Source organism: Diceros bicornis, chromosome 2 (assembly GCF_020826845.1).
Source record: "Diceros bicornis minor isolate mBicDic1 chromosome 2, mDicBic1.mat.cur, whole genome shotgun sequence".
Classification (NCBI taxonomy): domain Eukaryota; kingdom Metazoa; phylum Chordata; class Mammalia; order Perissodactyla; family Rhinocerotidae; genus Diceros; species Diceros bicornis.
The window spans coordinates 12084756-12108704 of NC_080741.1; the positions used below are offsets into that span (position 1 = coordinate 12084756).

General features: G+C 35.5%; 1 protein-coding gene across 2 annotated transcripts in view; it reads right to left on the reverse strand.

The window, feature by feature from the left end:
* The window catches only part of RASA2 (RAS p21 protein activator 2), a 113372-nt gene that overhangs the window by 23022 nt on the left and 66401 nt on the right, over positions 1 to 23949 (reverse strand). For both annotated transcript variants that reach the window (XM_058551901.1, XM_058551900.1), the window contains exons 8-17: positions 21246 to 21322; positions 20159 to 20260; positions 12228 to 12384; positions 11757 to 11905; positions 10992 to 11106; positions 10515 to 10589; positions 9694 to 9817; positions 6988 to 7094; positions 3467 to 3550; positions 2978 to 3055 (exon numbers count right to left, since the gene is read on the reverse strand). In XM_058551901.1, coding sequence (XP_058407884.1) covers positions 2978 to 3055; positions 3467 to 3550; positions 6988 to 7094; positions 9694 to 9817; positions 10515 to 10589; positions 10992 to 11106; positions 11757 to 11905; positions 12228 to 12384; positions 20159 to 20260; positions 21246 to 21322 — 1068 coding nt within the window. The remainder of the gene's footprint in view (positions 1 to 2977; positions 3056 to 3466; positions 3551 to 6987; positions 7095 to 9693; positions 9818 to 10514; positions 10590 to 10991; positions 11107 to 11756; positions 11906 to 12227; positions 12385 to 20158; positions 20261 to 21245; positions 21323 to 23949) is intronic.

A 23949-nucleotide genomic window follows, 5' to 3' on the forward strand; every position in this document is an offset into this window, starting at 1 on the left:
TCTATCATTTATAACTGACTTCAGACTTGAGAGAGTATTCACAGTTATGACTGAAGTGTAATTGGGTTCTCTGGAATAACCTGGAAATCTAATCACCATTTATAAACTTCCTATGGGAAGGGGTGGCTCAACAAAATTACGAGTGCTCATCTCTAACAATGGCAAGCCAGCCAGTGAAGGGCATTTAGTTTCATGAATATGCTACCTTGACTGGTCAAGAGCTTCCTGGCATGTGGCTGTCTCTTCATGGGAAAGGGAAATTAGTAGTTCAAGGAACAATTCTTGTTCTTAGAGAGGAATCCTATTTTGCCCTGTAAATGAACTATTTGTTTAATTCTTGTTTTTTCCTTTATACTTTTCTAGGTTGTCCCACTTAGGACTTAGAAAAAATACAGAAAAAGAAAGTACATTCCAATAAGCATGATATTGAGGCACCAGTGCCTCATCTAAAGTAGAATTAATGGGCACAGCCATTTTCTCCTAAGGGCTATAGACTACCCCCTAGAACCCACACTGGTGAGGTTTTCCAATGGCATTTACTTCTAGTTTGCTGGAAGGAATGTTACTTCTAGTCTGCTTGGTAAGTGAAAGAACAAGAAAAGAGTTTCTCTCACATTATATGTGGGTGATGTAGAACAAGTATCCAAGGGAATTAAAGAAGTGTCCTATCACATCTTCATTTCTCATAGATGGACCATCCACTAATGGAGTGTAACAGACTTAATTGAATATTTCAATTCCTAGTATTTGCCTGAAGGCAATGATTTATTTATTTGACAAATATTTATTATTTATTAATGATAATTATTACATTATTTATTTGTTATATTTATAAGGAACTATGGGGTAAATACAGTTACATAAAGTGAAAGAAAACACAATAATTAAGATGGAGTATAGGCAGAGTGAATACAGGTCCCAGTTTGCTCAGGGCCATCCCTGTCTTCAACTGTGGTTCCAACATAATCACAAGTACTCCTTTTCACTCTTGAAAAGTGTTCAGGTTTGGACACTACATGATATGGTCATTCTGTTTATAGACCTATCCAGTTTACCCTTCCTAAACTCTGTGAGAATAGTATAGGATTCAGAGTTACAATCTATTTTCTTCTGGAGCAGTGGTCAATGTCACTAGTGAGAACACCAATATGAAATGAGAAATTCATAAGCTTTTATAATTTCTAGCACTGCATATATCCAGATTTAGTTAGTAAATAATTAAAAGACTCCTCTCGTATTAGGGCAAAATAGCCTACACTAGTTTAGGAGTCTAGAACCAAATCTGAGACAGGAGATGCATTATGGTGCATCTCACATGAGAATGTGAGTGGGTGACTCAGGGCAGATCAGGAGCAGACTAACTCCTGGCACCCTTAAATACTTCCCCACTGACACTGCCAACTCTACACATTCTGATTACGTCAGGAAAAAAAACTCAGATGCTGCCATAGCCTAGGTCATAAAAAATGGAAAAACAACCCTAAAACAAAAGACAGTACATCAGAATCTTGCCAACAAAAGTCTGCCTCCACTGCCCACAAATGTTTCAACACTGTCCTAAAAATAAAAGGGCAGCTTTTTCCTTGCCTATTCTTTTGAAAGACTTTCTCCTCAAAAGCCTTGAATGGTTGCTTTAAAAAATTTTGGTTGAACTTGCACTATTCTGGATGAAAAAATTCCAACTGGCTTTAATTTTTTCAATCATCATTTTTATTTACTGAGTTCCTGTAAGAATTTAAAAAGTACAAACATATATTTCAACAAAATATACTTTTGGCAATCAACTGCAAATCATGCTACAGAAATTGAATGAAATCTTTAAAATTGGGCCTTGCTAATTGGGATTCATTAAGTTAGAATTATGATATATTAGATACAGTACTTTCTCCAAGCCAAGTTTAGATGTACTTCAAAACAACTTTTCTTTACAAATTTTTAGCATTTTACAATAATGCTACATTTTGTTTAGGATGATTCAGAACTAGAGAGTCAAGAAATTAAAGATCCTTTCAAAACATTCTCAACTTCTAAGCAAGCAAGTTTTTATGTGGTAGGCCGCATGTTAGGATAGTATATACTGTAGGCTTTTGTACATTTTATTTTTTATTTTTTTATTTTTTTAATTTATGTTATTCTGACAATTGTTAATATTTTATTTTTTATTTTTTTATAATTTTATTTATTTACTTATTTTCCCCCAAAGCCCCAGTAGATAGTTGTATGTCATAGCTGCACATCCTTCTAGTTGCTGTATGTGGGACGTGGCCTCAGCATGGCCAGAGAAGCGGTGCGTCGGTGCGCGCCCGGGATCCGAACCCGGGCCGCCAGCAGTGGAGCGCGCGCACTTAACCGCTAAGCCACAGGGCCGGCCCTGTACATTTTAATTTATAGTAACTCTCCTCAGGTTACTACCAGAAGCCTATATTGTTCATAAAATGTTCAATAATTCATATGTTTTTTACTATACATCAGGCACCATATTAAGCCTTTACCCCTAGACCAGAGGTTCTCAGTCGTAGGCAATTTTATCCCTTGGGGGCCTTTGGCAATGCTTAGAGACATTTTTGGTTGTCAAAACTGGGGGCATGCTACCGGCATCTAATTGATAGAGGCCAGAGATGTTGCTAAACATCCAACAATGCACAAGACAGCCCCTCAATCAAGAATTATCCAACCAATTGTCAATAGTGCCGCTGTTAAGAAATCCTAACTCTAGATATTTGCAATTTGCGTTACTAAGACACTGGCAACGGTAGCTGTTGCTAAAACTCATTTAGGTATTTTCACAGCTGAAAAATCCACAGTTTTGTATGGGGGGAGAAAGGAAGAAAAAGACAGCCTTTTTATATTTGATGGACAGTTTAAACATTATAATTTTTTTAAACTGGGGATTGACTGGTAGGAATAATATGAAATGTTATTTCCCCAATGCTATATGATAAGAAATGTTAATATTTCCAGAGTAAAACAATCATACCTTTTTAACTGCTATAATATATCCTTCTTCTTGAAACATTTTGAAAAACTCACACATGAATGACTCTTTGAAACTTGACTAAGAAAAAAAAAACACAGGAATTTATATATGTTAAGTAGAGAACTAAGAATATAACGGACTGTATTTTTAAACTGAGGATTAAGGCCTAAAAGGATTCAATCATATATTTCAAGAGTTATAGGGCTTGGAGCTGAATATTTCTTTCAACAGCTGTTAGATGATTATGGCACAAACAAATAGTAGGTTTTTGCGTCTCTCCCTCTCAGATATATGTTTAAATGAAACTGTCTTCTTTAACAGGTGACTAAGACAGAACATCTATCTAAAAGACAGCTATTGCACCTGTATCTATATTATTTTTGGTTTTGCTTTGTTTTTAATTTAGAAGGGAGTGAGGGAGGGAAAAGGGATCATAGTGCACAACAACATTTAAAATATGAAAACAAAGCAAAGGATGTGAAGACTTACCTTGCTTTTGGACAGACTCCCCCAGCTTCCCAAAGTTTGAATGGTTTTTGAGATAAGCGTTAATGTTCTAATTGTCTGTGCATCCTAAAGAATGTAAAAAAAGACACAAAACTCCTTTTAAGATTTCAAGAAATAGAATTTTTTCAAGAAATAGAATTTGTATAAAAAGTAGAATAGAATGAATGGGCTACACTGCTCTAAAACAGTGACGCAAAAATGTTCATTCAAAACACCAACATAGTTAAAATCTAGCTAAGGATGGGCAAAACTCACTGGACTAAGGAATTAAGAGACTAAAACAGCCACATATGATTCACAATTCCTCCCAAAGTAATTATATTCAATGATGAGTTACTTTTGAAAGCCATAACTCAATCAATATTATACATGTTATTTTGTACAGTACAGCAGCTTGAATTACCTAACAAATTGTATTCACTTTTCAAATGTCAATGGCTTATACCTTATAACTTAAAACAGCAGTTTCCAAATTTTCTGTACTCAACCTACCTCTAAACATATTGAATAATTTATACGGCTTCTGCAATCAATTCTTTTCACTGTGGAAGCCAAGACCTAAATTCAACCTAGGAAATAACAAGTCACCCAGTTCATGTAGGATCTTAGCATAGGGTAACCACTGGGGTCTATTATCCAAGGTGTTTTTCAGGCCTGTCTACCAGAAAGAAGTTAAGTATAAACAAAATTGACTAAACAGTACTCCCTATTGAGTCCTTGCTCCTTTCCTTTTTTTTTTAATTGAGGTATAATTTACATACAGTGAATGAACAGATTTTAAATGTACATATAGCCTGATGAGTTTTCACCAATCCATAAATCTGTATAACCAATTCCCCTATCACTATGTAGAACATCTTTGTTTTGGGGATTCAAATAAAAAAAATCTTTCACCAAAAGACATACTTAAGAAAATTTAGATACAGAAATGCTTTAGTTTAGTTTTTGGTTGACGTTCCTTAATATTTTAGTATCTCCACATTGAAAATAGGCAGTGAATGTGAAGGGGAAGAGATGACCAGGATGTTAAGACAATTCGGAAAAGAAGGAATATCTGGGATATGATCGTTATGATATACTTATGAAATAGTTACATGTGCTTGGGATATGCAAACTTGAAAAAGATCCAGCTCTTGCTCTTAAGGTATTGACAGTCCACATGCAGAGACTATAAACAGATGATTATAAAACAGTATGACAAATGCCATGACAGAGAGAGCCACAGGGTACTACAGGCACACATAAGAGAGGCACCTAACTCAGACTGAATGGTTAGAGAGGTCTGCCCTGGCTGAGTCTTGAGAGGAGCTATCAAAATGAGAAAATGGGGGACGTGATAAGAAGGATGGTTCAACCCTTTTTTTCCCCACCATGAAACTTCCCCAAAGAGTGGTCTAACCATGTCAATGTTAACATAACCCATATTTTAAAATTAGTGGTTTTTTAAAAAATTATTCATTCATGTGTGTATGTACACACATGTGTACATGCTTGAATTTGCCTATGTCTTTTAGTAGCAGGGCAGGCTCACTTTTGATATATTTGCTAGGTAAAACTAAATTCACCTATTTAGTCTTTAATTTTCTGCAATCTGATTTTCTTCTTCTCTTCTACTCTACTAAAACTGGCTTCTCAAAATTCAAAGAACTTCTAAATGTAAAATCTAACAATCTTTAACTGGTTCGTCTCCCCAGTCACTCCGTAACTTTCAATACTGGTCTTGACAACGTCATCACCCCCAGGTCCCTGGGATCATACCTTGCTCTCAATTTGTATAGTATGAATTGTCTACATTCCTTACTTGGTACTAATTAGGTGCTAGTTTTAGATTTACGTAGGTAGTTTTAGATTATGTATCTTATGTATTTGTTCTATTTCCTCAATTAGAATAAAAGGTTCTTAAGAAGAAGGGATATAGTTATACTTAAAAGCAAATAATAAAGTTCTATGACAGTATGAAACAGTCCTTCTGGCATACTGATTGGAAAAGTGACTTAAAATACAGAGTTTGTGGTTAGAAGGACTTTTTTGCAATATCTGTTACAGGGATATGCAAATCCAAGTCTGAATACAAGGCAGGGTCACAAGCTCAGAGGTAGGAGTTCTGTTTATGTCCAGAATGCTGCTACCAGGCTTTCACTGTCCCAGAGTTCTGTACAGCTTCAGTAACATAGCCCTGGAAAAGACAGCCCTGTGAACAAAAGGAACCTGGCCCACACTCTACTCTCTAGCTACTCACAGACCGCTTGTCCTTTGGCAAGACAGGATGTGCTGCTGCCACAGCAGCATGATTCTATTCCATTCTCAAAGTTAAATGAGTGGCCAATGTCTTGCAGCTGTCAAGAGGAGGAGTGGCCTTCAGACCCCAGTTGACTCTAAGACCCACGCATCTTCCCTACACTGTATTAGTCAGGGAGTTTCCCAAGGGCAGGGGGGTCTTCCTCATCAGTGCACCTCAGTGTTGAGCACAGGTGTGACGCACTACAGGGGCTCCAACACCTGATTGCCAAAGAGGGAGGAAGGAACAGGGGGAAGCTCACAGACTGGGAAGATTGAATCAGAATTCTGATTTAAGCCAGTTCAAACTGAGTCAGCTCAAATCATAATTTATTAGTTGTGACCGTCGAGAAGTTACTGAATTGTGATTTTCTTATCTGCAAATGGAGATGATAACAGAATTTACCTCACAGGGTTACTGGGAGGACTAAGTAAGTTAAAACACAAAGTACTTAAAACAAGGCCTAGTACAAAGTAAGCACCAAATAAAGTTGGTTATTATTATTATTTGTTACACAGATCAGCAACGAAAGCAATTAGATAAGATAATAAAATATCTGGACCATAAAAGGTTAAAGAATCAAAAAAAAATATATTGTATGAAAAGGAAACAGAAACATGGCAAATGTAAGCAGTTTTAAAATGTTAAGAAACATGTAAATCTATGTAATGCAGATTCAGATTTAAGCACTTGAACAGGACTTCAGAACAAAAAGATTGTATGTTTAAAAATGTTTTAAATTTCATACATTTACAATATCTTCAGGTGAACAAAAAGTAAAAAATATGGAGACACCAAACAAATTATGTTCTAATAAAAGTTTCTGTCTTTCAGAAACGAGCCTCTTCAAATTTATTTGAGATTTAAAAATATCTACAAGATTAAACTAAACCTAAAACTAATGAAAAAAAAAACCCTTGTATTATAGAAATTTACAAACATACACAACAGCAGAGGGTAAAATATACTGAATTCTCTTTGTATCCATCACCAAGCTTCAACAATTATCAACATTTTATTACTTTTCTGTAGTATCTTTTAACAATAACAAAAAATAGAATTTTCAGCCTTTTCTGAAAGACTGAAATGACCAAGAAAAATGCCCAGGAAACTTAAGTATCAGTTTTAAGAAAACATAGCTAAGTGAAACTGGCTTGTTTAATCTTTTCTTCATTTTAAGTAAAAATAAATAAAAATGGAATCAAGCTTTGAGAACAACACTTACTGGATGATGAGGTCGCAAATGAAAAGTATGAGGTGATACTACGGCTACAGCAAAGAAACGAAGAAATACAAAGCTGCTCACTGCAGAATACTGAACATGAGGGTCATCTGCAGGAAAAAAATGGTGAAATGTCATGCACAAAAACACTGAATTGAAAAACAAAGATGACAAAGTAAAAAATATTGAAAAAACATGTAAACTAAATAGGAGATCAATATTATTTGTCTAGCAAGGACTGAGTTGATGAAATGATAGTAATGGTTATGACTAAATTAAAGGAAAAAATCCTATGACTAAAAAAATCTGAAAGAAATAATAAAGAAAATGAAAGGCAACGCTGCTACGTTTTCAGAAAAATTTTAATTTGGAAAAAATACCTCTTTCCTAATCTGCAAGAAGGGACTCATGAAATTACAACAAAAATAAAAGCAGTATCTAGCACTACCTAGTGGTAATACTGAATCTCTCAAGACTAGGACAGGAGACTGTTTTCAGTTTTAGGGTATTGTTTCAATTTTCCCCTCAAAAATCTTGATAATATCAAAGGCTATGCAATAAAAACAACTGGGCAGAAATCTTTACTTTAAAAGAGCTATCATATAAAAATGCAGATGAACTGAAGACAACTTTTGGCTTTGATCATTCACCCAAGCTTTCATTTTAGGAGTCAACACTTAACCCAACAATCAGGTGGTAGAGAAGCAGGTGGTAAGAGAACGAACGTCTGGATTTGGTTTGAGTTTTAACTCTTAAGTCACTCAATAGGTAGTTGCCAACAAGTCATTTAATCTGTAGTTTTTTAATTATACTTGCTTCCCACTCATTGCCTCCTCCCCTCTCCCCATCCATCTTCTCAGGGTAGTAAGAAGAACAAATGAGAAAACATGAAAATACTTTATGACAACAAAACTATCACTATTGTAGTCCACTGAAGAAATGAAGACATATCAATATTTAAGCCAACAAAAAATAGTTAGGGAGCTATGTCTGCATTTATAAAAAAATCATAAAATGTGTTTTAGATCACTTATATAAACAAGAATTCAACAGCTAATGCACACATAAGGCCAAGATCGCTGGGTAGTGCAGAGTACAGTGACTAGCAGCATGCTTTGGAACAGGCCAGGCCCAGGTGTGAGACCCTTCTCACCTGCTGGCCATGTCATGGACCTTGGGCAAGTTACTTAACTTCTCTAAAGCTCAGTTTCATTATCTACCTGAGGGGACCAGTAGTGGGTGGGGACCACCCACCTCACGTGGTGGTGTGCAGATGAGAGCAGGAGATACTGCAGGCTAGTGCTGTGCCTGCTCACTCACTAAGGATGCAATGTGGTTATCACGATCTAACTCAGTATTTTAAAATATAATTTCAGTCAGCATTTCATCTTTCCATATGTTAATATCTCTGCTCCCCTTATTTTTGTTACAGAGACTAGATTTAGTATACTTATTTGAAGTTAATTGTTTATGTCTTTACTATAATCAGCAGAGACATCTAGGTCTGCACTTTTCTACATGTTAGTTGGACAACTCAGTCCCACCACTTTAGCACTGGGAAAATTTAGTGGAGGGGCAGATAACGGCACACACGTGTGTGTGCATACACATGCACACTTAAAAGAACATGATAAAATAACAAAGTCTCTTCAGATGGTTACAGAAATAAACTAATAGTTTCACACAGCTGGGCAAGACTGATAATTTAAGTAGCTGCCTTACCTCCTCACCCTCCCCCCCATTACAGGCAGATCCGGAAAGATAGCTATAGCAAGTTTATTTACTTATCAGAGATGCATAAAATTAGAATAATTCCAAGTATTGACAACAGAAATAGCAACTCTTAATTTTATGAAATGTTTCTAAGCAAAGCCTTGACGTAGCTGATCTTGCAAAATTAAAGTACGCAAGTTATTGATATATGTACCTCAAAATTCTATGTATATTGCAACAGAGATGTTTCTAATGTCTAAAACCATTTCTGTAAAAAATCTCTCACCACAAAAACCTTAGCATTCTCGGGCCGGCTCCGTGGCTTGGCGGTTAAGTGCGCGCGCTCTGATGCTGGCGGCCCAGGTTCGGATCCCGGGCGCGCCCCGAGGCACCACTTCTCCGTCCAACCCGAGGCCGAGTCCCACGTACAGCAACTAGAAGGATGTGAACCTATGACATTCAACTATCTACTGGGGCTTTGGGGGGAAAAATGAATAAATAAAATCTTTAAAAAAAAAAAAAAAAAAAACAAAAAACAAAAAAAAAACCTTAGCATTCTCAAAATGTCAAATCTAGTCAGTTGTATGGAACTAAAAATTCTCACTATTTGAATGCGTGCAAGTGGAAAAGGTAGTTGGTACAAATAACAAAGGTATTTTTGCTTATGATATTTAACAATCTCATAAGCACCTGCTATAAATGTTTATTTATACAATGTTATAGTTCTAAATTTTTGCCTTTCTTAAAAAAAATGGCGATTTTGATTTGCTCCTTGTATAAAGTTGCCATTATATAGAAATAAAACGGGAAAATGTTTTGAGATTACAAGAAAATTAAATCGGATGTTTCATAAAAAAGCTAGAACTCCTTTGAGAAACTAAAGAGGATTATATCTATAAACCTTAAACATTTCACATAAACCAAATACACAATAAATCTGTAAAAAAATCAAACATAGAAAAAAAATGGCATGTTTTAGTAAAACAAGGCACTTACTAGGAAATCTCTGAGTAGCTATTTGCCTTAGAGAATAAAAGATATCACACATTACTGTGGGGCAGCTCATACTTGACTTTACAATTGTACTGAATAACTTGTCTACATAGTAGCGCAGATTCTCCTGCAGGATTTAAAAAGGTAAAAATTAAGATTTTGACTTTTACACATCTTCAGTAGTCTTTATGGAAAAAAAATGCAATGAAAAGGAGATCCATTAGGCAGTCACTATCTAGTATTCCAAAGCTTTGCTTCCCTTCTCTAACCTCATTCAGTTAAAGGACAATTTACATCCTGACCTCATTTAATGAATTAGATGTAGACCAGCCAGATGTGAGAGGTGAATTTATGGACTAAACTTCACAAGAAGCAACCAAGAATAAAATGATCCAGAGGGAAATAACTCAAATATGTAGGCACATGGACATCGTGGCACTGTTATCTACTGCAATGAAAAGTTGTGACTCTAACACAATCATTGTTTTCCCAGAAGCAACTAAAAGTATTGGTTAACAAGTCCTTGTGCCACCTGGCCTGATCAGTTTGACCCCAAAGGAATGGCCAGAATGGGGGTTGGATAACCTTACTCCACTCTTATTACTAAAGCCAAAAAGAGACAATCAAGAACAAAACTAAAGTGAAATTGAATGAGGAAATAACATTCTAAAAACTAGACATAGGAAATGCTGCTAATGGTATGGACATTATGTAAAGAATAAAACCACTGCTTCCCTCCATGTAGCATCACTACAATATAAGTGGGAGACAGGTATACCATTAAGGCCAATTTTAATGCAGTTATAAAGAAAACAAGGACTTACCTTATTATTTTCTACATTATCTCCCTCTTTTAATTTAATAGGATCGATTTCACAGGACTTTGAGGAGTCACATATCTGGGAATTAGATTAATTTTTCATTTAATGATCTTTTCTAAATAATTTGGCAAAATAAAAATAACTATTATTTTGCTGATAATACAAATTAATTATAAGAATTAAAACTGTAACAAAGTTTAAAACTCCCATCCAGAGATCAAAAAATATTTCTCATACTTTTGAGGCTAAAACAGAAATCCCATAATAAAGAAATAATTATGTTGATTATACTAAAATGTGCCCTTTGAATAAAAATCCATTGATAGAAAAGTAAATCATTTATTTTATTTCTGAAGTGTTCAGTTTTATTCTTTCAGTAATACATGAATGGATATATCACTCCCATCCATAGATCACTTGATGAAAGAAATGTTAAAATAATGCCACACAAACTATTGTTATCAGAGGTATATTCTGTACCTCATCTAGAATAGGTTTTAATGTTACTTTCAGGTAGTGCCCTCCCACTATTTTCATCATCTCATCCAGACATCGGGTAGCCAAGGAATTTCCTCTAAAAATTGTGTTTGCATCTCTGAAATACAAATAGAAGTAAGGTGAAACCAAGTGTAGTTAACAAAGGCTGTGAAATCAATAATAAGGGGATATTTGACTTTGGTCACAAATACCATTTTAGTAATTTTTACCACCCATTTAAAAGGTTGCTGCCATTAGGAATTTCAAACTTAACAAAAGTACTTATTGAAAATATAAGAAAATAAGTTAAAGAAAAAAGTAAACCATATTTATGAACTACAAAAGTGGAGTGTGTGTCTATGTATAAAATAGTGTTAGACTATGACAGGAATGGAAAGCCATCTGATTGCTTTTTATAATGTCACACATGTGCATATAAGGGTGATAGATAATGGATAAGGAAAAAAAACCTTTCTGACCTGGTATTTTATTTGCGACATCTGAATCATTACAATAAGAAGCAAAGATTTAATAACAGGAAATTTCAATACTGAGTTAAAAAAAATCTTTCATTAATTGTTAACTTTACTATTGGTGGACACTGTTTGCTAACTTAAAGAACTGCCTTTTATTACTTGTTAAACAGTTCTTTTCAGACTACCCTAAAGAAAGGCTGATCAATACAAAAGAACTAAGATTATAAAAACAATTTGGCAAACTAAGGTCCAATTTCAACAATATATAAGTGACATTTAATATAACTCTTACTGTGTATCCTTCAAGTCTAATTCAGCCACTGCAGTGGCAAAAGGAACAAGTTTATCATGGTGCAGCAGCAGTCGTACAAGGGGCAAAACAGCATCATTTTTATCTCGACATATTTCACCCAAAATGTAAGCAGCTGAGGCAGATATCGGCTAGAATATAGAAAGGTAGAAAACAAGCACAAAATTAAGGAAACATGACCAAATGTTCCAAGACTAGCCTGTAAAAGTAATTCAAATATGTTCATTAAATATAACTGTTGTACAGAATAGTATTTCATTTTCTAAATTTTTATCAGAGATGAAATTTGGAGCACATACTGAAATCACAGTACTGTGGTTCAGATAAATTAAGTATACATATATATACTTACTGTTTTTACACAACTTGATATTCTGAAATCTTTTCCTCATCATTTACAGAATTACTTTAGCCTTTTCATATTAAATCATACACTTAAGACTTTTAAAGTACCTGAACATCTGGTGATTTTAGCAGCAAGGTTTTCAAAGGACCATAGTACTCTGAAGGAAGCACATAGTCTTCTGTATAACATATATTTAATCGAAGAGACCCCAGGTCATCAGTTTTAGATGATTTGTTTCCATTGTCTCTTGGCTGTAGCAAGTACCTAAAGTAAAAATACAATCAATTCCATGCGATGGTAACGAGCATCCAAGCTGGCGAGGTAAACCAACAGCTAAGCTATAAAAAACACTAAACCAAAAAAGTCAATGATATTTAAGGTTAGGACACTTCATATGTAGCAGGCTATTAATCTTCAGAGGCTTAAAACTGGTTATATATTGAACTAGAAAGCTATAAATAGATTTTTATCTGGGAAACAAAAAGTATAGATAATACAAAAATTAAGATCTCAAAGAGGTTGAATATGAGTTTGATTAGCTTGCAGTTTTAGAAAAAATAAGTAAAATATTTAAAATCCAGTGTATTATCAAAAGTAACTTTTTGTGTGTGTGTGTGTGTGAGAGGAAGATTAGCCCTGAGCTAACATCTGTTGCCAATCCTCCTCTTTTTGCTGAGGAAGCTTGGCCCTGAGCTAGCATCCATGCCCATCTTCCTCTACTTTATATGGGACATTGCCACAGCATGGCTTGACAAGCGGTGCGTCAGTGCGCGCCCGGGATCCAGACCTGCGAACCCCGGGCCGCCGAAGCAGAGTGCATGCACTTAACCGCTTCACCACCAGGCCGGCCCCCACAAATAACTTTTTACCAACTAAATTTAAGATGCGTTTAGTTGAAATAGATAAGACGTACTACAAGAAGGCATAAGTGATCTTGTTTTAAAGTAAATCCTATATGAAAAACTTTGAACTTATTTTTTAAAAAGTTAGTGACAAAGTTTATAAATAGATTTTTATATTATTAAGAGAGTAACAGTGTTGCTATACTGAAAATGTTTTTATTTGCAAAAATCAGATTTACATGAATTTTTTCAGGTAAGTAAAAGGCAATCAGGCAGGTAAAAGTAAAATATATATGTTTTATACATATATATATATATATATATATATATATATATATACACACACACACATAAAACAGTGACAACTTTAAATAGCCAAGGAAAGAAAAATGTTTAGAAATCAAGAAAAGTTTGTAGGGCCAAAACCATAAATCTAATAGTTATTTTATAAGACTGATTATCATGGAAGTTTAAAAATACATACAGAAGTAAAGAGAGTAGTATATTGAACCCCCATGTACCCATCACCTAGCTTCAGTAATTATCAACTCAAGGCTATTCTTGTTTCAGCCACACCTCCACTCACTCCTCCCACCTCACTCCTGCATTATTTTAAAGCAATTTCCAGGTGTCTTATAATTTCATCTATAAATATTTCAGTATATATAACTATAACTATATATACAAAACTCTCAAAAAATCATCATTACCCAGTCAGTATTCAAATTCTCCCAAACTTATCATAAACAGTTTTCTACAGTTTGTTCAAATCCAACATCAACAGATTGTAAGTGGTTGGTAGCTTAAGTTTCTTTTAATCTATAGATTCCCTCTACTCCCTAGGAAATCAGGTAGTTTGTCCTATAGAATTTCCCACACTTCGGATTATGTAAACTCTATCTCTGTCTCCATGATGGCATTTAACATGTTCCTTTGCCCTTTCTATATTTCCTGTAGTATACTGGTAGTTAGATCCAGAGGCCTGGTTAGATTCAGAATTTGATATTCTGGCAAGAACTACATTAGTAGTCTTGTGTAGTTCCACCAAAAGACATTTATGTCTGACTGTTTTTCTTTCTGTGATATTAGCAGTCACTGATGATTACCACCTAGAGTTATTAATCTTCACAGGTTGCAAAATAATTTTATAATTCTATCATTCCTCTTTCACTTGTTAGCTGAAATGCTTTTTATAAAAGAAAGTCAGTAGTTTTGATATGTACTTTTGATATTTATCACCTATGGCCTCCCCTAATAGACTAACTTGTTTAAAAATAGAAGGGAGGAGGGGCCAGGCCCGTGACATAGTGGTTGAGTTCGTGCGCTCCGCTTCGGCGGCCTGGGGTTAGCGGGTTCGGATCCTGGGCATGGACCTACGCACTGCTGACCAGGCAATGCTGTGGCAGGTGTCCCATATGTAAAATGGAGGAGGATGGAAACAGACGTTAGTTCAGGGTCAATCTTCCTCAGCAAAAAGAGGAGGATTGGCAACAGATGTTAGCTCAGGGCTAATCTTCATCACCAAAAAAAAAAAAAAAAAAAAAAAAACCAGAAGGGAGGAAGGTTTAATAAAGTATTTATTAGCTTTGAGAAAGATATGACTAAAGACATAAAAGAGAACTAGAGAATTAACTAAGCAAAATTTAAAAGATGAGGGGATGGTAATAACACAACAGGGAGAAGAAATTATACAGAAATTATATCACTATCTGAAAAAGAGGAATTCCTGTCTCCAAAGACTAACCTTCAGAACTTCTACTCTCTGATCTGAGAAATAATGATTTCAAGATTTGCTTACGGAAATAATTGCAAATAAGCCTATTAGCAAAGGCGACTCAGAAGAAGCTCTAAGGGAAGTCTAGCTGGCTGATCATCACGCATCCTGACAAGGGCATCTCTTTGGTCAATTTCCCACAATCTGGTGTATGTTCTGTAGACTTGCAAATTCAGATACCTAGTTTTATCAGCACATATAAAAGTGAACATGAATTGTAATGACTGAGCACAGAGACTGATATATTTAAATAGAAGGCCAATTACTAAATTTATGAAAAGAAATGTAACAGTCAAGAGGCAAAAATAACTGCACTTTTTTGTAACCAACACATTTTATTATGAAAATGTTCATTCATAAAAGTAGGGAGAAGAATGATAATATTAATAATGAACACCCTCACCACCTCCCCGCCATGCACTTATCCCTTGGCTTCAACAATTATCACCATTTCCCAGGGTGTTTCATCTGTATCCCTCACTTCAACTAATACATTTTTTTAACCTGTTAATACAATTTTTAAAATCTGTTTAATACGTTTTTTACCCGCTGGTAAAGTTATTTGGAAAGCTAAATTATCAGAAGGTGCTGTGCTGAGTACAGACACAATGCAGAGACTCAAGCAATCTAAAGAATCTCTCAGCTAGGACAACAGTTTTGGCAAGGAAATAGTAACGCTTCCAGAGCCGAAAATTTAAAAGATGAGGGGATGGTGCTTGAATAGGCAGTACCCCTCCGGGTTTGTCTCTTTGGGATCCTTTTTTATTGTTCTAATATTCCTCTTTTATTTTAACGAGTGTTTTCCATATATGGGAGAATAAAGTTACTTGTATTACAGTTACGACCTGGTTCTGCCTCCCTGAGACTGCACCAACCCATCTTCAACAGTGTCCCCATACTCTAAAAGCCACACTTTTTATGCTTGTCTTCTTGGGTTTCTTTGGCAGGGAAAGAAATCGCTATGGACAAAATATCTCAACCGTGTCTACTTGAAAAAAATACAAAATTTCAAAATGTTATTGTCCTACCCATTCCTTGAAAAGATCATTTTTTTAATGAGTAGGGACCACTCTGATTTTCTTTGTAATAAAATTTTATAAGCAAGAGCATTTGAATCTTTGCTGACAGCTTAAAACAGAGAATATTTTTGAGTTTTAAACATATTCAAAAATATTTATGGCAAAGTACATATCTATTAGTACATTGGTGAAGAGCACAAACTTTGGAGTCAGAGAATTTGGTCCAAATCCCAGCTGTGTAATCTTGGGCAAACTGCTTAATCTCTGTGCTTGTTTCCTTATCTCTTAAACAAACGGTAATAATAGTATCTAACTGATTTAATCTTTACAACAACTCTAAGGAAGTTATATAAGTAAAGCACTTAGAATGGTGCTGGGTACACAATAAACACTATGTTATTTATATAACATTTATATACATATAACTGTTACTACTTAAATATATAACTACAGATAAATGTATTATTTATAACTATATAAATGTGATTTATTATTTTAAAACATTGTTACAAAGGGCTCAATTTAAACCACCTGAAGGATCCCCTGTGAATTAAGTATTCTTGTATTGATTAGAGCTAAAGAGAAAAACCTCAAGATTTGTTAAACAGAGGATATCTGGCATGCCTAAGTCTAGGGATGCAAAAAAAAAAATCTCAAATCTATGTTCTTCAGTTTTTGAACGAAGTGTTTCAGTTTGAAAGAGTAAGAAACAAGAAATACAGAGAAATTATTACTAACAGTGGCGTTCTGTTGTTCTACATGTATTTTTTTCACCTGCAATTAGAGAGACATAAAAGCAATCCTTATGCTCTCAAGAGTCAGTAGTTTTAATAGCCCCTTAATAGAAAAAAAAAAAAAAACCGTCATTTGAAAATTTTTAACCACAAGGTCTGTATAACTGAAATTGAGGTTGGCAGGTAAAAACTACAATTATTTGCTCATAATGCTATACAAGCTGGAAAATAACTGTTCAGAGGCAGCTCTACTAATACTTGAATGTTATTTCTGGTTCCATAAAGATAACCATCATCAATGGATTTTTAATAAAGACAGGAGATTAAAGATAGGTGCCAAAACTAGCAAACTAGAAAACCAACTAATCTCAAGTAAAATATGAATCTAGTTTTAAATATGTACAAAGCGCTTATGTTGAAAAACACCCCAACCATTTGTTTCATTTACACTATTTGAATCTTACTTCCAAAATTAAAAATTTCAACATGAAAAGATGTTTATACCTATTTTCTTTTCTTAGTGTCTATTTTTACGTGTTGGATCATTTGGGGGAAATTATTGTGTCAATTTGTATAATCATACAAAGGTTTTGTATACACAGTTCTCTGACATTGAGGTAACTCATGAAATGAGATTGAACTAGATTATCTCTAAGGTTCTCTTTATTTATAACAATGGAATACTGGTGCAATACTGGTGCAAAAAAAAGGGATACAGAAATTCTATACGTACTGCTGTGGCATAACAGTGATGACAGCAGCAATAACGGTAATGGTAACAGCATGAGTTATATCCACGGTCACAGCACTTGTGGCTTACTCTTCCATCTAATGAGTTTGGGAGGCAGGTACTATTTGTATTATCCCCATTTTACAGACAAAGAAAGCAAAGGCAAACAGGTGGAGTAAGTTGTCCAAGGTCACACAAGTACTTAATGGCAGAGCTGGGATTTGAACCAAGGCAGTGTGGCTCTAGAGTTTATGCTCTTAACCACCATCCAGAGTCAACAAATAATTACTGAAGTTCTACTAAATTGCTAAGTGACAAAAGCAGGGTGCATAGCAGAATGCAGTATGTGCCCATCTGTGTAAAGAAGGGGAAAGAAGAAAATACATGTATCTGCCTGGACATATATAAAATATTTCCAGAGACTCACAACAATGGCTGCCCTAGAACAGGTAAACTGAGTAGCTGGGAGACAGTGGCAGGAGATCCATTTTTACCTTTTGAACTGTGAACCATGAGAGTGTATTACCTATTCAAAACACCAAATAAAATTCTATTACCTACAGAGGTTAAAGTTAAAACTAGCTAATATCAACATTAACAGGCTAATCCTAGCATTTGACAGAAGTTTCAGAACAAAGAACACACATCATTACTGAGGAACTGAACAGTTAGAAAGATGTGGGAAAATGACTGAATCATGTTATAATATGAGAATAAAATTAAATTGGGATCATCAAAAATCAGTCTTCAGGAAAAGACTGTAATAGACAAATACTAAGTGGAAATTATGTGAAAAAGGAAGGCAAATTGAGGCTTTCCAAACAATAGGATCACACTACTGATAATTATCCTAACTGTCCTAACATCAAGATTAGAAAGAATATGCCTGAAATCCTGAAGGTAAATAAAGCTTTTCCTGCATTTTCCTGTAGTTACCATCAATCCCACAAGGGGACGCTACAGCTCTACAATTGACAAAGAAGGCTAGGAGTTTAATTTCTGACTTAAAAGGAAATGGCATTCACATTTTTATATTTCCTTACATCTATGGAAGTATGAATGAATTAGATGTTTCTATTTCACGCTGTATAAATTTTAGCACTTATACTTTTGGCCGGTTACTTTGAAATGTTTTAAAATATTATTAGCATAAAAAAAATCTATAGGAATAAAATTAATCTCTGTTACTGTTCTTACATCCTGCCAAGGTGGACAAATTTTTGCCAAATTTGGAGGGCCTGTCTGGACACAGTCTTACTTAAAATATAGGCTATGTGGCACATTCCAAGTTCACTATGAGGGGCCCTGGGAGGCACACCAACTCATTTTTTATTTTGTACCGAGTAGCATGGCATACAATTTTAAAGACGGCAAACTGAGTTCAGAAACTTTCATTTTAAAATGTATGCTACTTTATGGAAGGTGGAAGAAGATGTGTGAGGGTGCGGGGCGGGGGGGGCAGTGTGACAAGGCCTCAAATGTTCATCAATTTTTCACAGTGACTAAGTTTAATTTTTTCCCTAACTGTGGATACATTTTAGAAATTACAACATACAAAAATGTCACCATCAAGACCGATAAATCTTAGATCTGCATCAGCAAGAAGTAAAAGCAAAATAAAAATTTTGAGAGTCTAAAAATCAATCTACAAGGGATAACCTCTCAAAGACAACTGAGTCTGAAGTGAAGAATGTCTGCTGGCCAATCAGGAGGGGCAGGCTCTTTTAAACAAATGAGATTGAGATTGACGCCCACAGGAAGAAACATCTAAACATTCAGTTTCAACTCTTCTTCCAGGCAACGGAAACTGAGTTCTAAAAAGTGGGCCTTAAAAGGCATATGAGAAAGGCCTGTTCTTTTTCTGTGTGTGTGTGAGGAAGACTGGCCCTGGGCTAACATGTTGCCAATCTTCCTCTTTTTGCTGAGGAAGATTAGCCCCAAGCTAACATCCGTGCCCATCCTCCTCTATTTTTTTGTATATGGGATGCCACTACAGCACAGCCCGACGAGCGGTACATTGGTCTGTACCTGGGATTCGAAGCTGCAAACCCCAGGCTGCCGAAGTGGAGTGTGCGAACTTAACCACTACACCACCAGGCTGCCCCAGGACCTGTTCTTTTATACTCAGCTGGAACCCAAGTCCAGCATGAGGGCTGCTGGCAGCCTACTGGATGGGGCAGGATATACATGCTTGTAGGTGCTGGAGACAGAAAAAATGGTAGATTCACATTGATTCTGCTAAGGAAACTAACATCAATTTAATGTCTGAACATTAAATTTAATTTAACACCAGTTTAACGTCACTATTAGAGTCATGAAAAGGTAAAATACTATTATAACCATTATTGAGCCACCAAAAGCTCCTGAAAAGGGTATTCACTGAATCAGCTCAACAACATCTAGACTCTAGATATTTGGAAAATAACATCAGGGCCACTCTTCCACAGCACACGGGGTGTGGTTAAATAAAAATCACTGGTTAGATCCCATAAGCAGCTGATTTTCTCCAATAAATCCTTTGCTTTCAAACAGTCAAGGTTCCCATGACCATTAATAAAGCTTCTGAACTGCAGACGTTCATTTGTGACCAAGCATCTTTCAAATGGGCAACTCATATACAACGTTTTAAATGTTTTTCATTTTCTCCTTAAAATTACGATTTAGTTTTTGAACAGAAAAATGTTCCTAGACAATTCAGTTCTTTTATCTCAGTACTAGAGGTCAGGTGATAAAACTGTCAATGTACTTATATTTCTGCAACAATAAATTAATAACAAAATCAATTAATGTTAATAACTTTTGGCTTATTCCATTGCAAATTTAACATATGCTTATAGTAAGCATACTTTTATATATATACGAATATGTGTATTTATTTGCACATACAGTATATTACAGGGGATGACCTATTACGGAGTTCACTAGAATGTTTGTCTTACCAGGCTTGATGAGAGGCATCATTTCTTAACACATTCACAGGAACCTTAATCTCACCTAGGAAAACATCTTGGACCAGGTTTCCATTGTTCCACAAGTCGATCCTGAAAATTTACAACTGGCTTTATTTTTTGCAAACAATGTGTAAGAGGACGCACATCACCAAATAGCTTCAAATTACTTTGATTTATATTATAGCATTAATTTTACATGCTTAAAAGCAAGATGTTAGCATTGTATATATACCTCACTATCTAAACTAAGAAAGCAAAATACTGCAGTAGCTTTTATTTACTAAGCATAGAAAGTAACCATTTTAAATAGTCTAAAAGAAAGTACTTAAGTTTCTTAGTTTCAAAATCTAGGCTTTGTTTTAACTGTAGCAATAAGGACTACAGAAGTTACTTTGTTGAATTTGAGAAAAGAAACCAACACAAGACTACAGTTTCCTTCTCAATTAGAACCAGTTAATATATAAAGATAGGTGATTTAGAAAAAAATACATTACCTGATCATTCCAAACATGTGAGTAATACACCCTTTAGATGAACACACTGTTAACAACACACCTATACATGCATTTATAAAACCTTCCCCTCCCAAACAGCATAGATATTTAAGACCTAGGAAATAGCACAAACTTCAAACACATGCACCTGTTGATTTATCTTACAAGACTTCTTACCTCACTGAAATTTCTGTTAGACAGCAGATATGTTAAGAAGAATAAAAAAATTATTTCTAAATTGGCTAATATATAATTACTTTTCTATATATTCTTTGCATCCATTATGCTATGATTCAGAAATTTAAGGAGCAACTAAATTTGGGAAAAGTTAAAAATATAATAAAATAGGTGAAAATTAGGTTCTCTTTATTTATAAAATAAATGCACCTTGACAATTTCTGCAAAGCAATCAGATTTTGAAAAGATAATTTGGATTTAAATTAGATGCACACTCCTCTAAATTTCATCAACCAACTTGCCAAAGAGAATTCTATTAAGCTTGGTTTACTTTTCTCAGTTAAATTTAGGATTTTCTTCTGGTACAGAAAAAAAGCAATTCTGCAAAACCCCAAGACACATACCTAATTTCTAGCTTTTCAATGTCCTCCTCTTCTACCTGGAACTGGGACTTTCTGGTGTAACTACTGGATCTGGTTACCTGTAAACAAAATATATTAGTAAAAAAAATTTTTTTTAAATCTTTTTCCTACATGAACCTAAAAACCTATCATCCCTGAAACGTTCAATTGTGTTTATTATAAACAGAGGAAAATGCCTAGATAATATTTTACCCAAAAGCTAAATACAAAAATAGCTATGGAAGTAGCAGGGAGGTTAAGAATAAGATGGCGTAAAAATATCAAAAGCAACCTTGCCTCTATACCCTTCCTTATCAACTCTGTACAAAGCCACATTAGCTTCTCTGGTTCATAGGTAATCTGTTGATGACTCAAAGAGTAAAGTGTTCTATTTCAGTGAAGCCGCACATGCTAAGAACTGTTTGAAGACTTTCCTACATTTCTCAAGACACCAATGCCACCCTTACACTTCCTTCTCACATTTTTACTGAAAATATCAAGGTCACTGGCAGGAACTTCCTCAACTGCCATCAACCCGAACATGTCCATTCTCACACAGGCCTTTCTACCTGATGAGTTTCTCCCCCTCCTCTGAACAAGAGGATAAGACGATCCTCCTCTTTTCTAATTCTACTCCACCCAGACAGTACACAGTAAGCATTCGCTCTATTTTAATTACAGCTTTCTTTACCCGCTTGTTCACCTCACTGAAGTTTAAGAAAAATTCTACCCTTAAATTATGGTCTCCCTATCTCTTTCATTTCATAGACAAATATCTCAAAACTGTAATCCATCCTTACAGCCTCCACTTCCTCACCACCCACTCATTATAGTCACTCTTTATAATCTGGCTTCCTCACAGATCACCCTCCTGAAACCTCTTTCTTAATCACCAAGTGTGATGATGAATTTTTAGTTCTCACCTTCCTTGACCCCTCTATCTGAACGAGTGATCATACAATTATACCTCCTTTTCCAGAAACACTCTTTCCTTTGAGTTTACCCAGGGATTATCCTGGCAACCTTCTGCTCTCTTTGCTTCCTCCTCTGGTACCTCTTCTTCCTCAGAATCTATAAATATGGGTTTTCTCCCAGGCTTTCTCTTCTAGTTTGCTGTAAGAGTTGCACAGCGCTACACAGTTTACAAAGTGCTTTCACATCCATTATCTCCTTTGTTTATCAGAACGCTGCTCTGAGCAGGCAGGGCTAGATTTATTATCCTTCTTCTCAAAAATGAGGAAGCTAATAAGTACAGAAATTGAGAGACATGCTTAAAGTTGAACACCTTAAGTGGCAGAACTGGGCTTTTTCACTTTTCTCCTTTATCGTACACCTTGACTTTCCTGACTCTCTGTAAGCAGATCTTGAGTCTTTATCTACAACCACCACCATCTTAAGGTTCAGTCATGAACTGCCTATTGGAGGATTTTACACGTCAGAACTCAAGCTCATTATGCCCCAAACTGAAGCACTTGTTTTCCTTCTTAACTTTTCTATTTTTCCAGATTTGAAACCATGAGGACAACACTTGACTTCCCCCTTGTCTTTCCCTCTATAACCAATTTATTATCTTGCCCTTTGCAGTTTCTTTCTCATCTGTCCCTTCCTCTCTATTTCCATGATTCTCCTGGACCAGACGCCTCTCCTTTTTTCTTTTTAACACCTAAACTACAACAGTCTCTTGACCTCTGTTTCCTCTCAGCCATCTGGCCCACAGATCACGGTTAATTCTTCCCAAAACACTGCATCATTACTCTTATCACTTTCAGGCTCAAAAACATTCAGTGGCTAATATTTAAGCACCTCAGCCAGGCACTCAAGGCCTTCCATTAGTTGGTCCTCCTCTATCTTTCTAAGCTTAGTTCTCATTACTCCCTTACAGCCTTCCAGTCAAATCACTACTTGCTATTCTTTGGACATCATTTTCTGCTTTTCTGTTTCTATGTCTCTGCTCAAGATGTTCCTTCTCTGTAATGCTCTCTTTCTTCTGACTCAATTCGGCAGGAGTAGAGCTCATCTGACCTCGCCGGTATCCAGCTGCATTTTACTGCTGCGTTTAAGCAGGCGTGTGGATGCTTTGTGATGCGCTGGAACCTTATCTTGATAATCAGCTCAACAAAGGGCCTTTTGAATGAATGTTTCAAGGCCTAATAGGTACACTTGGATATAGCAAGCAGGTTGGGCCTTGACTTTCAAAGGGCCATCTGCTTGCTGCAAGTTGCCCCTTCTTTGTTTTCTCCAGACTAGATCTAACAGCCATTAACAAACATAGAACAACTGAACTAAGTCCTTAGCCAGGAAATGGAAAAGTCTCACACTGGTACATTTTCTTTTGTTTTTCTTTCTCCCTCGCCTCCACTCCCAAAATTTTTCCTACTTCAGTTTTGGCATTTTCTTTAACCCATGTTCCTTTATTAAAGTACAGTAATCAGCCATGGCTAGATGTGCCCTTATTCTACTTTGAAATATCATGAAAAACAGACACACAAAATAAGAAAAAGCACACAACGTAACTCTTTTTTTCAAATCTTCCCTACATGTTAATCTCAACTGCAATATGTTCTATGGTTAGAACACAATCTTTCAGAATAGAGTTGGACTTATTTTTTTCCCTGTAGTTTTCAAATAATATGAAAAAAGATTTCTTTAACAAATGCTCCACAGTAAAGAACTCCAAAGCACTGTATTTGGGGCAACTTCAAGGCAG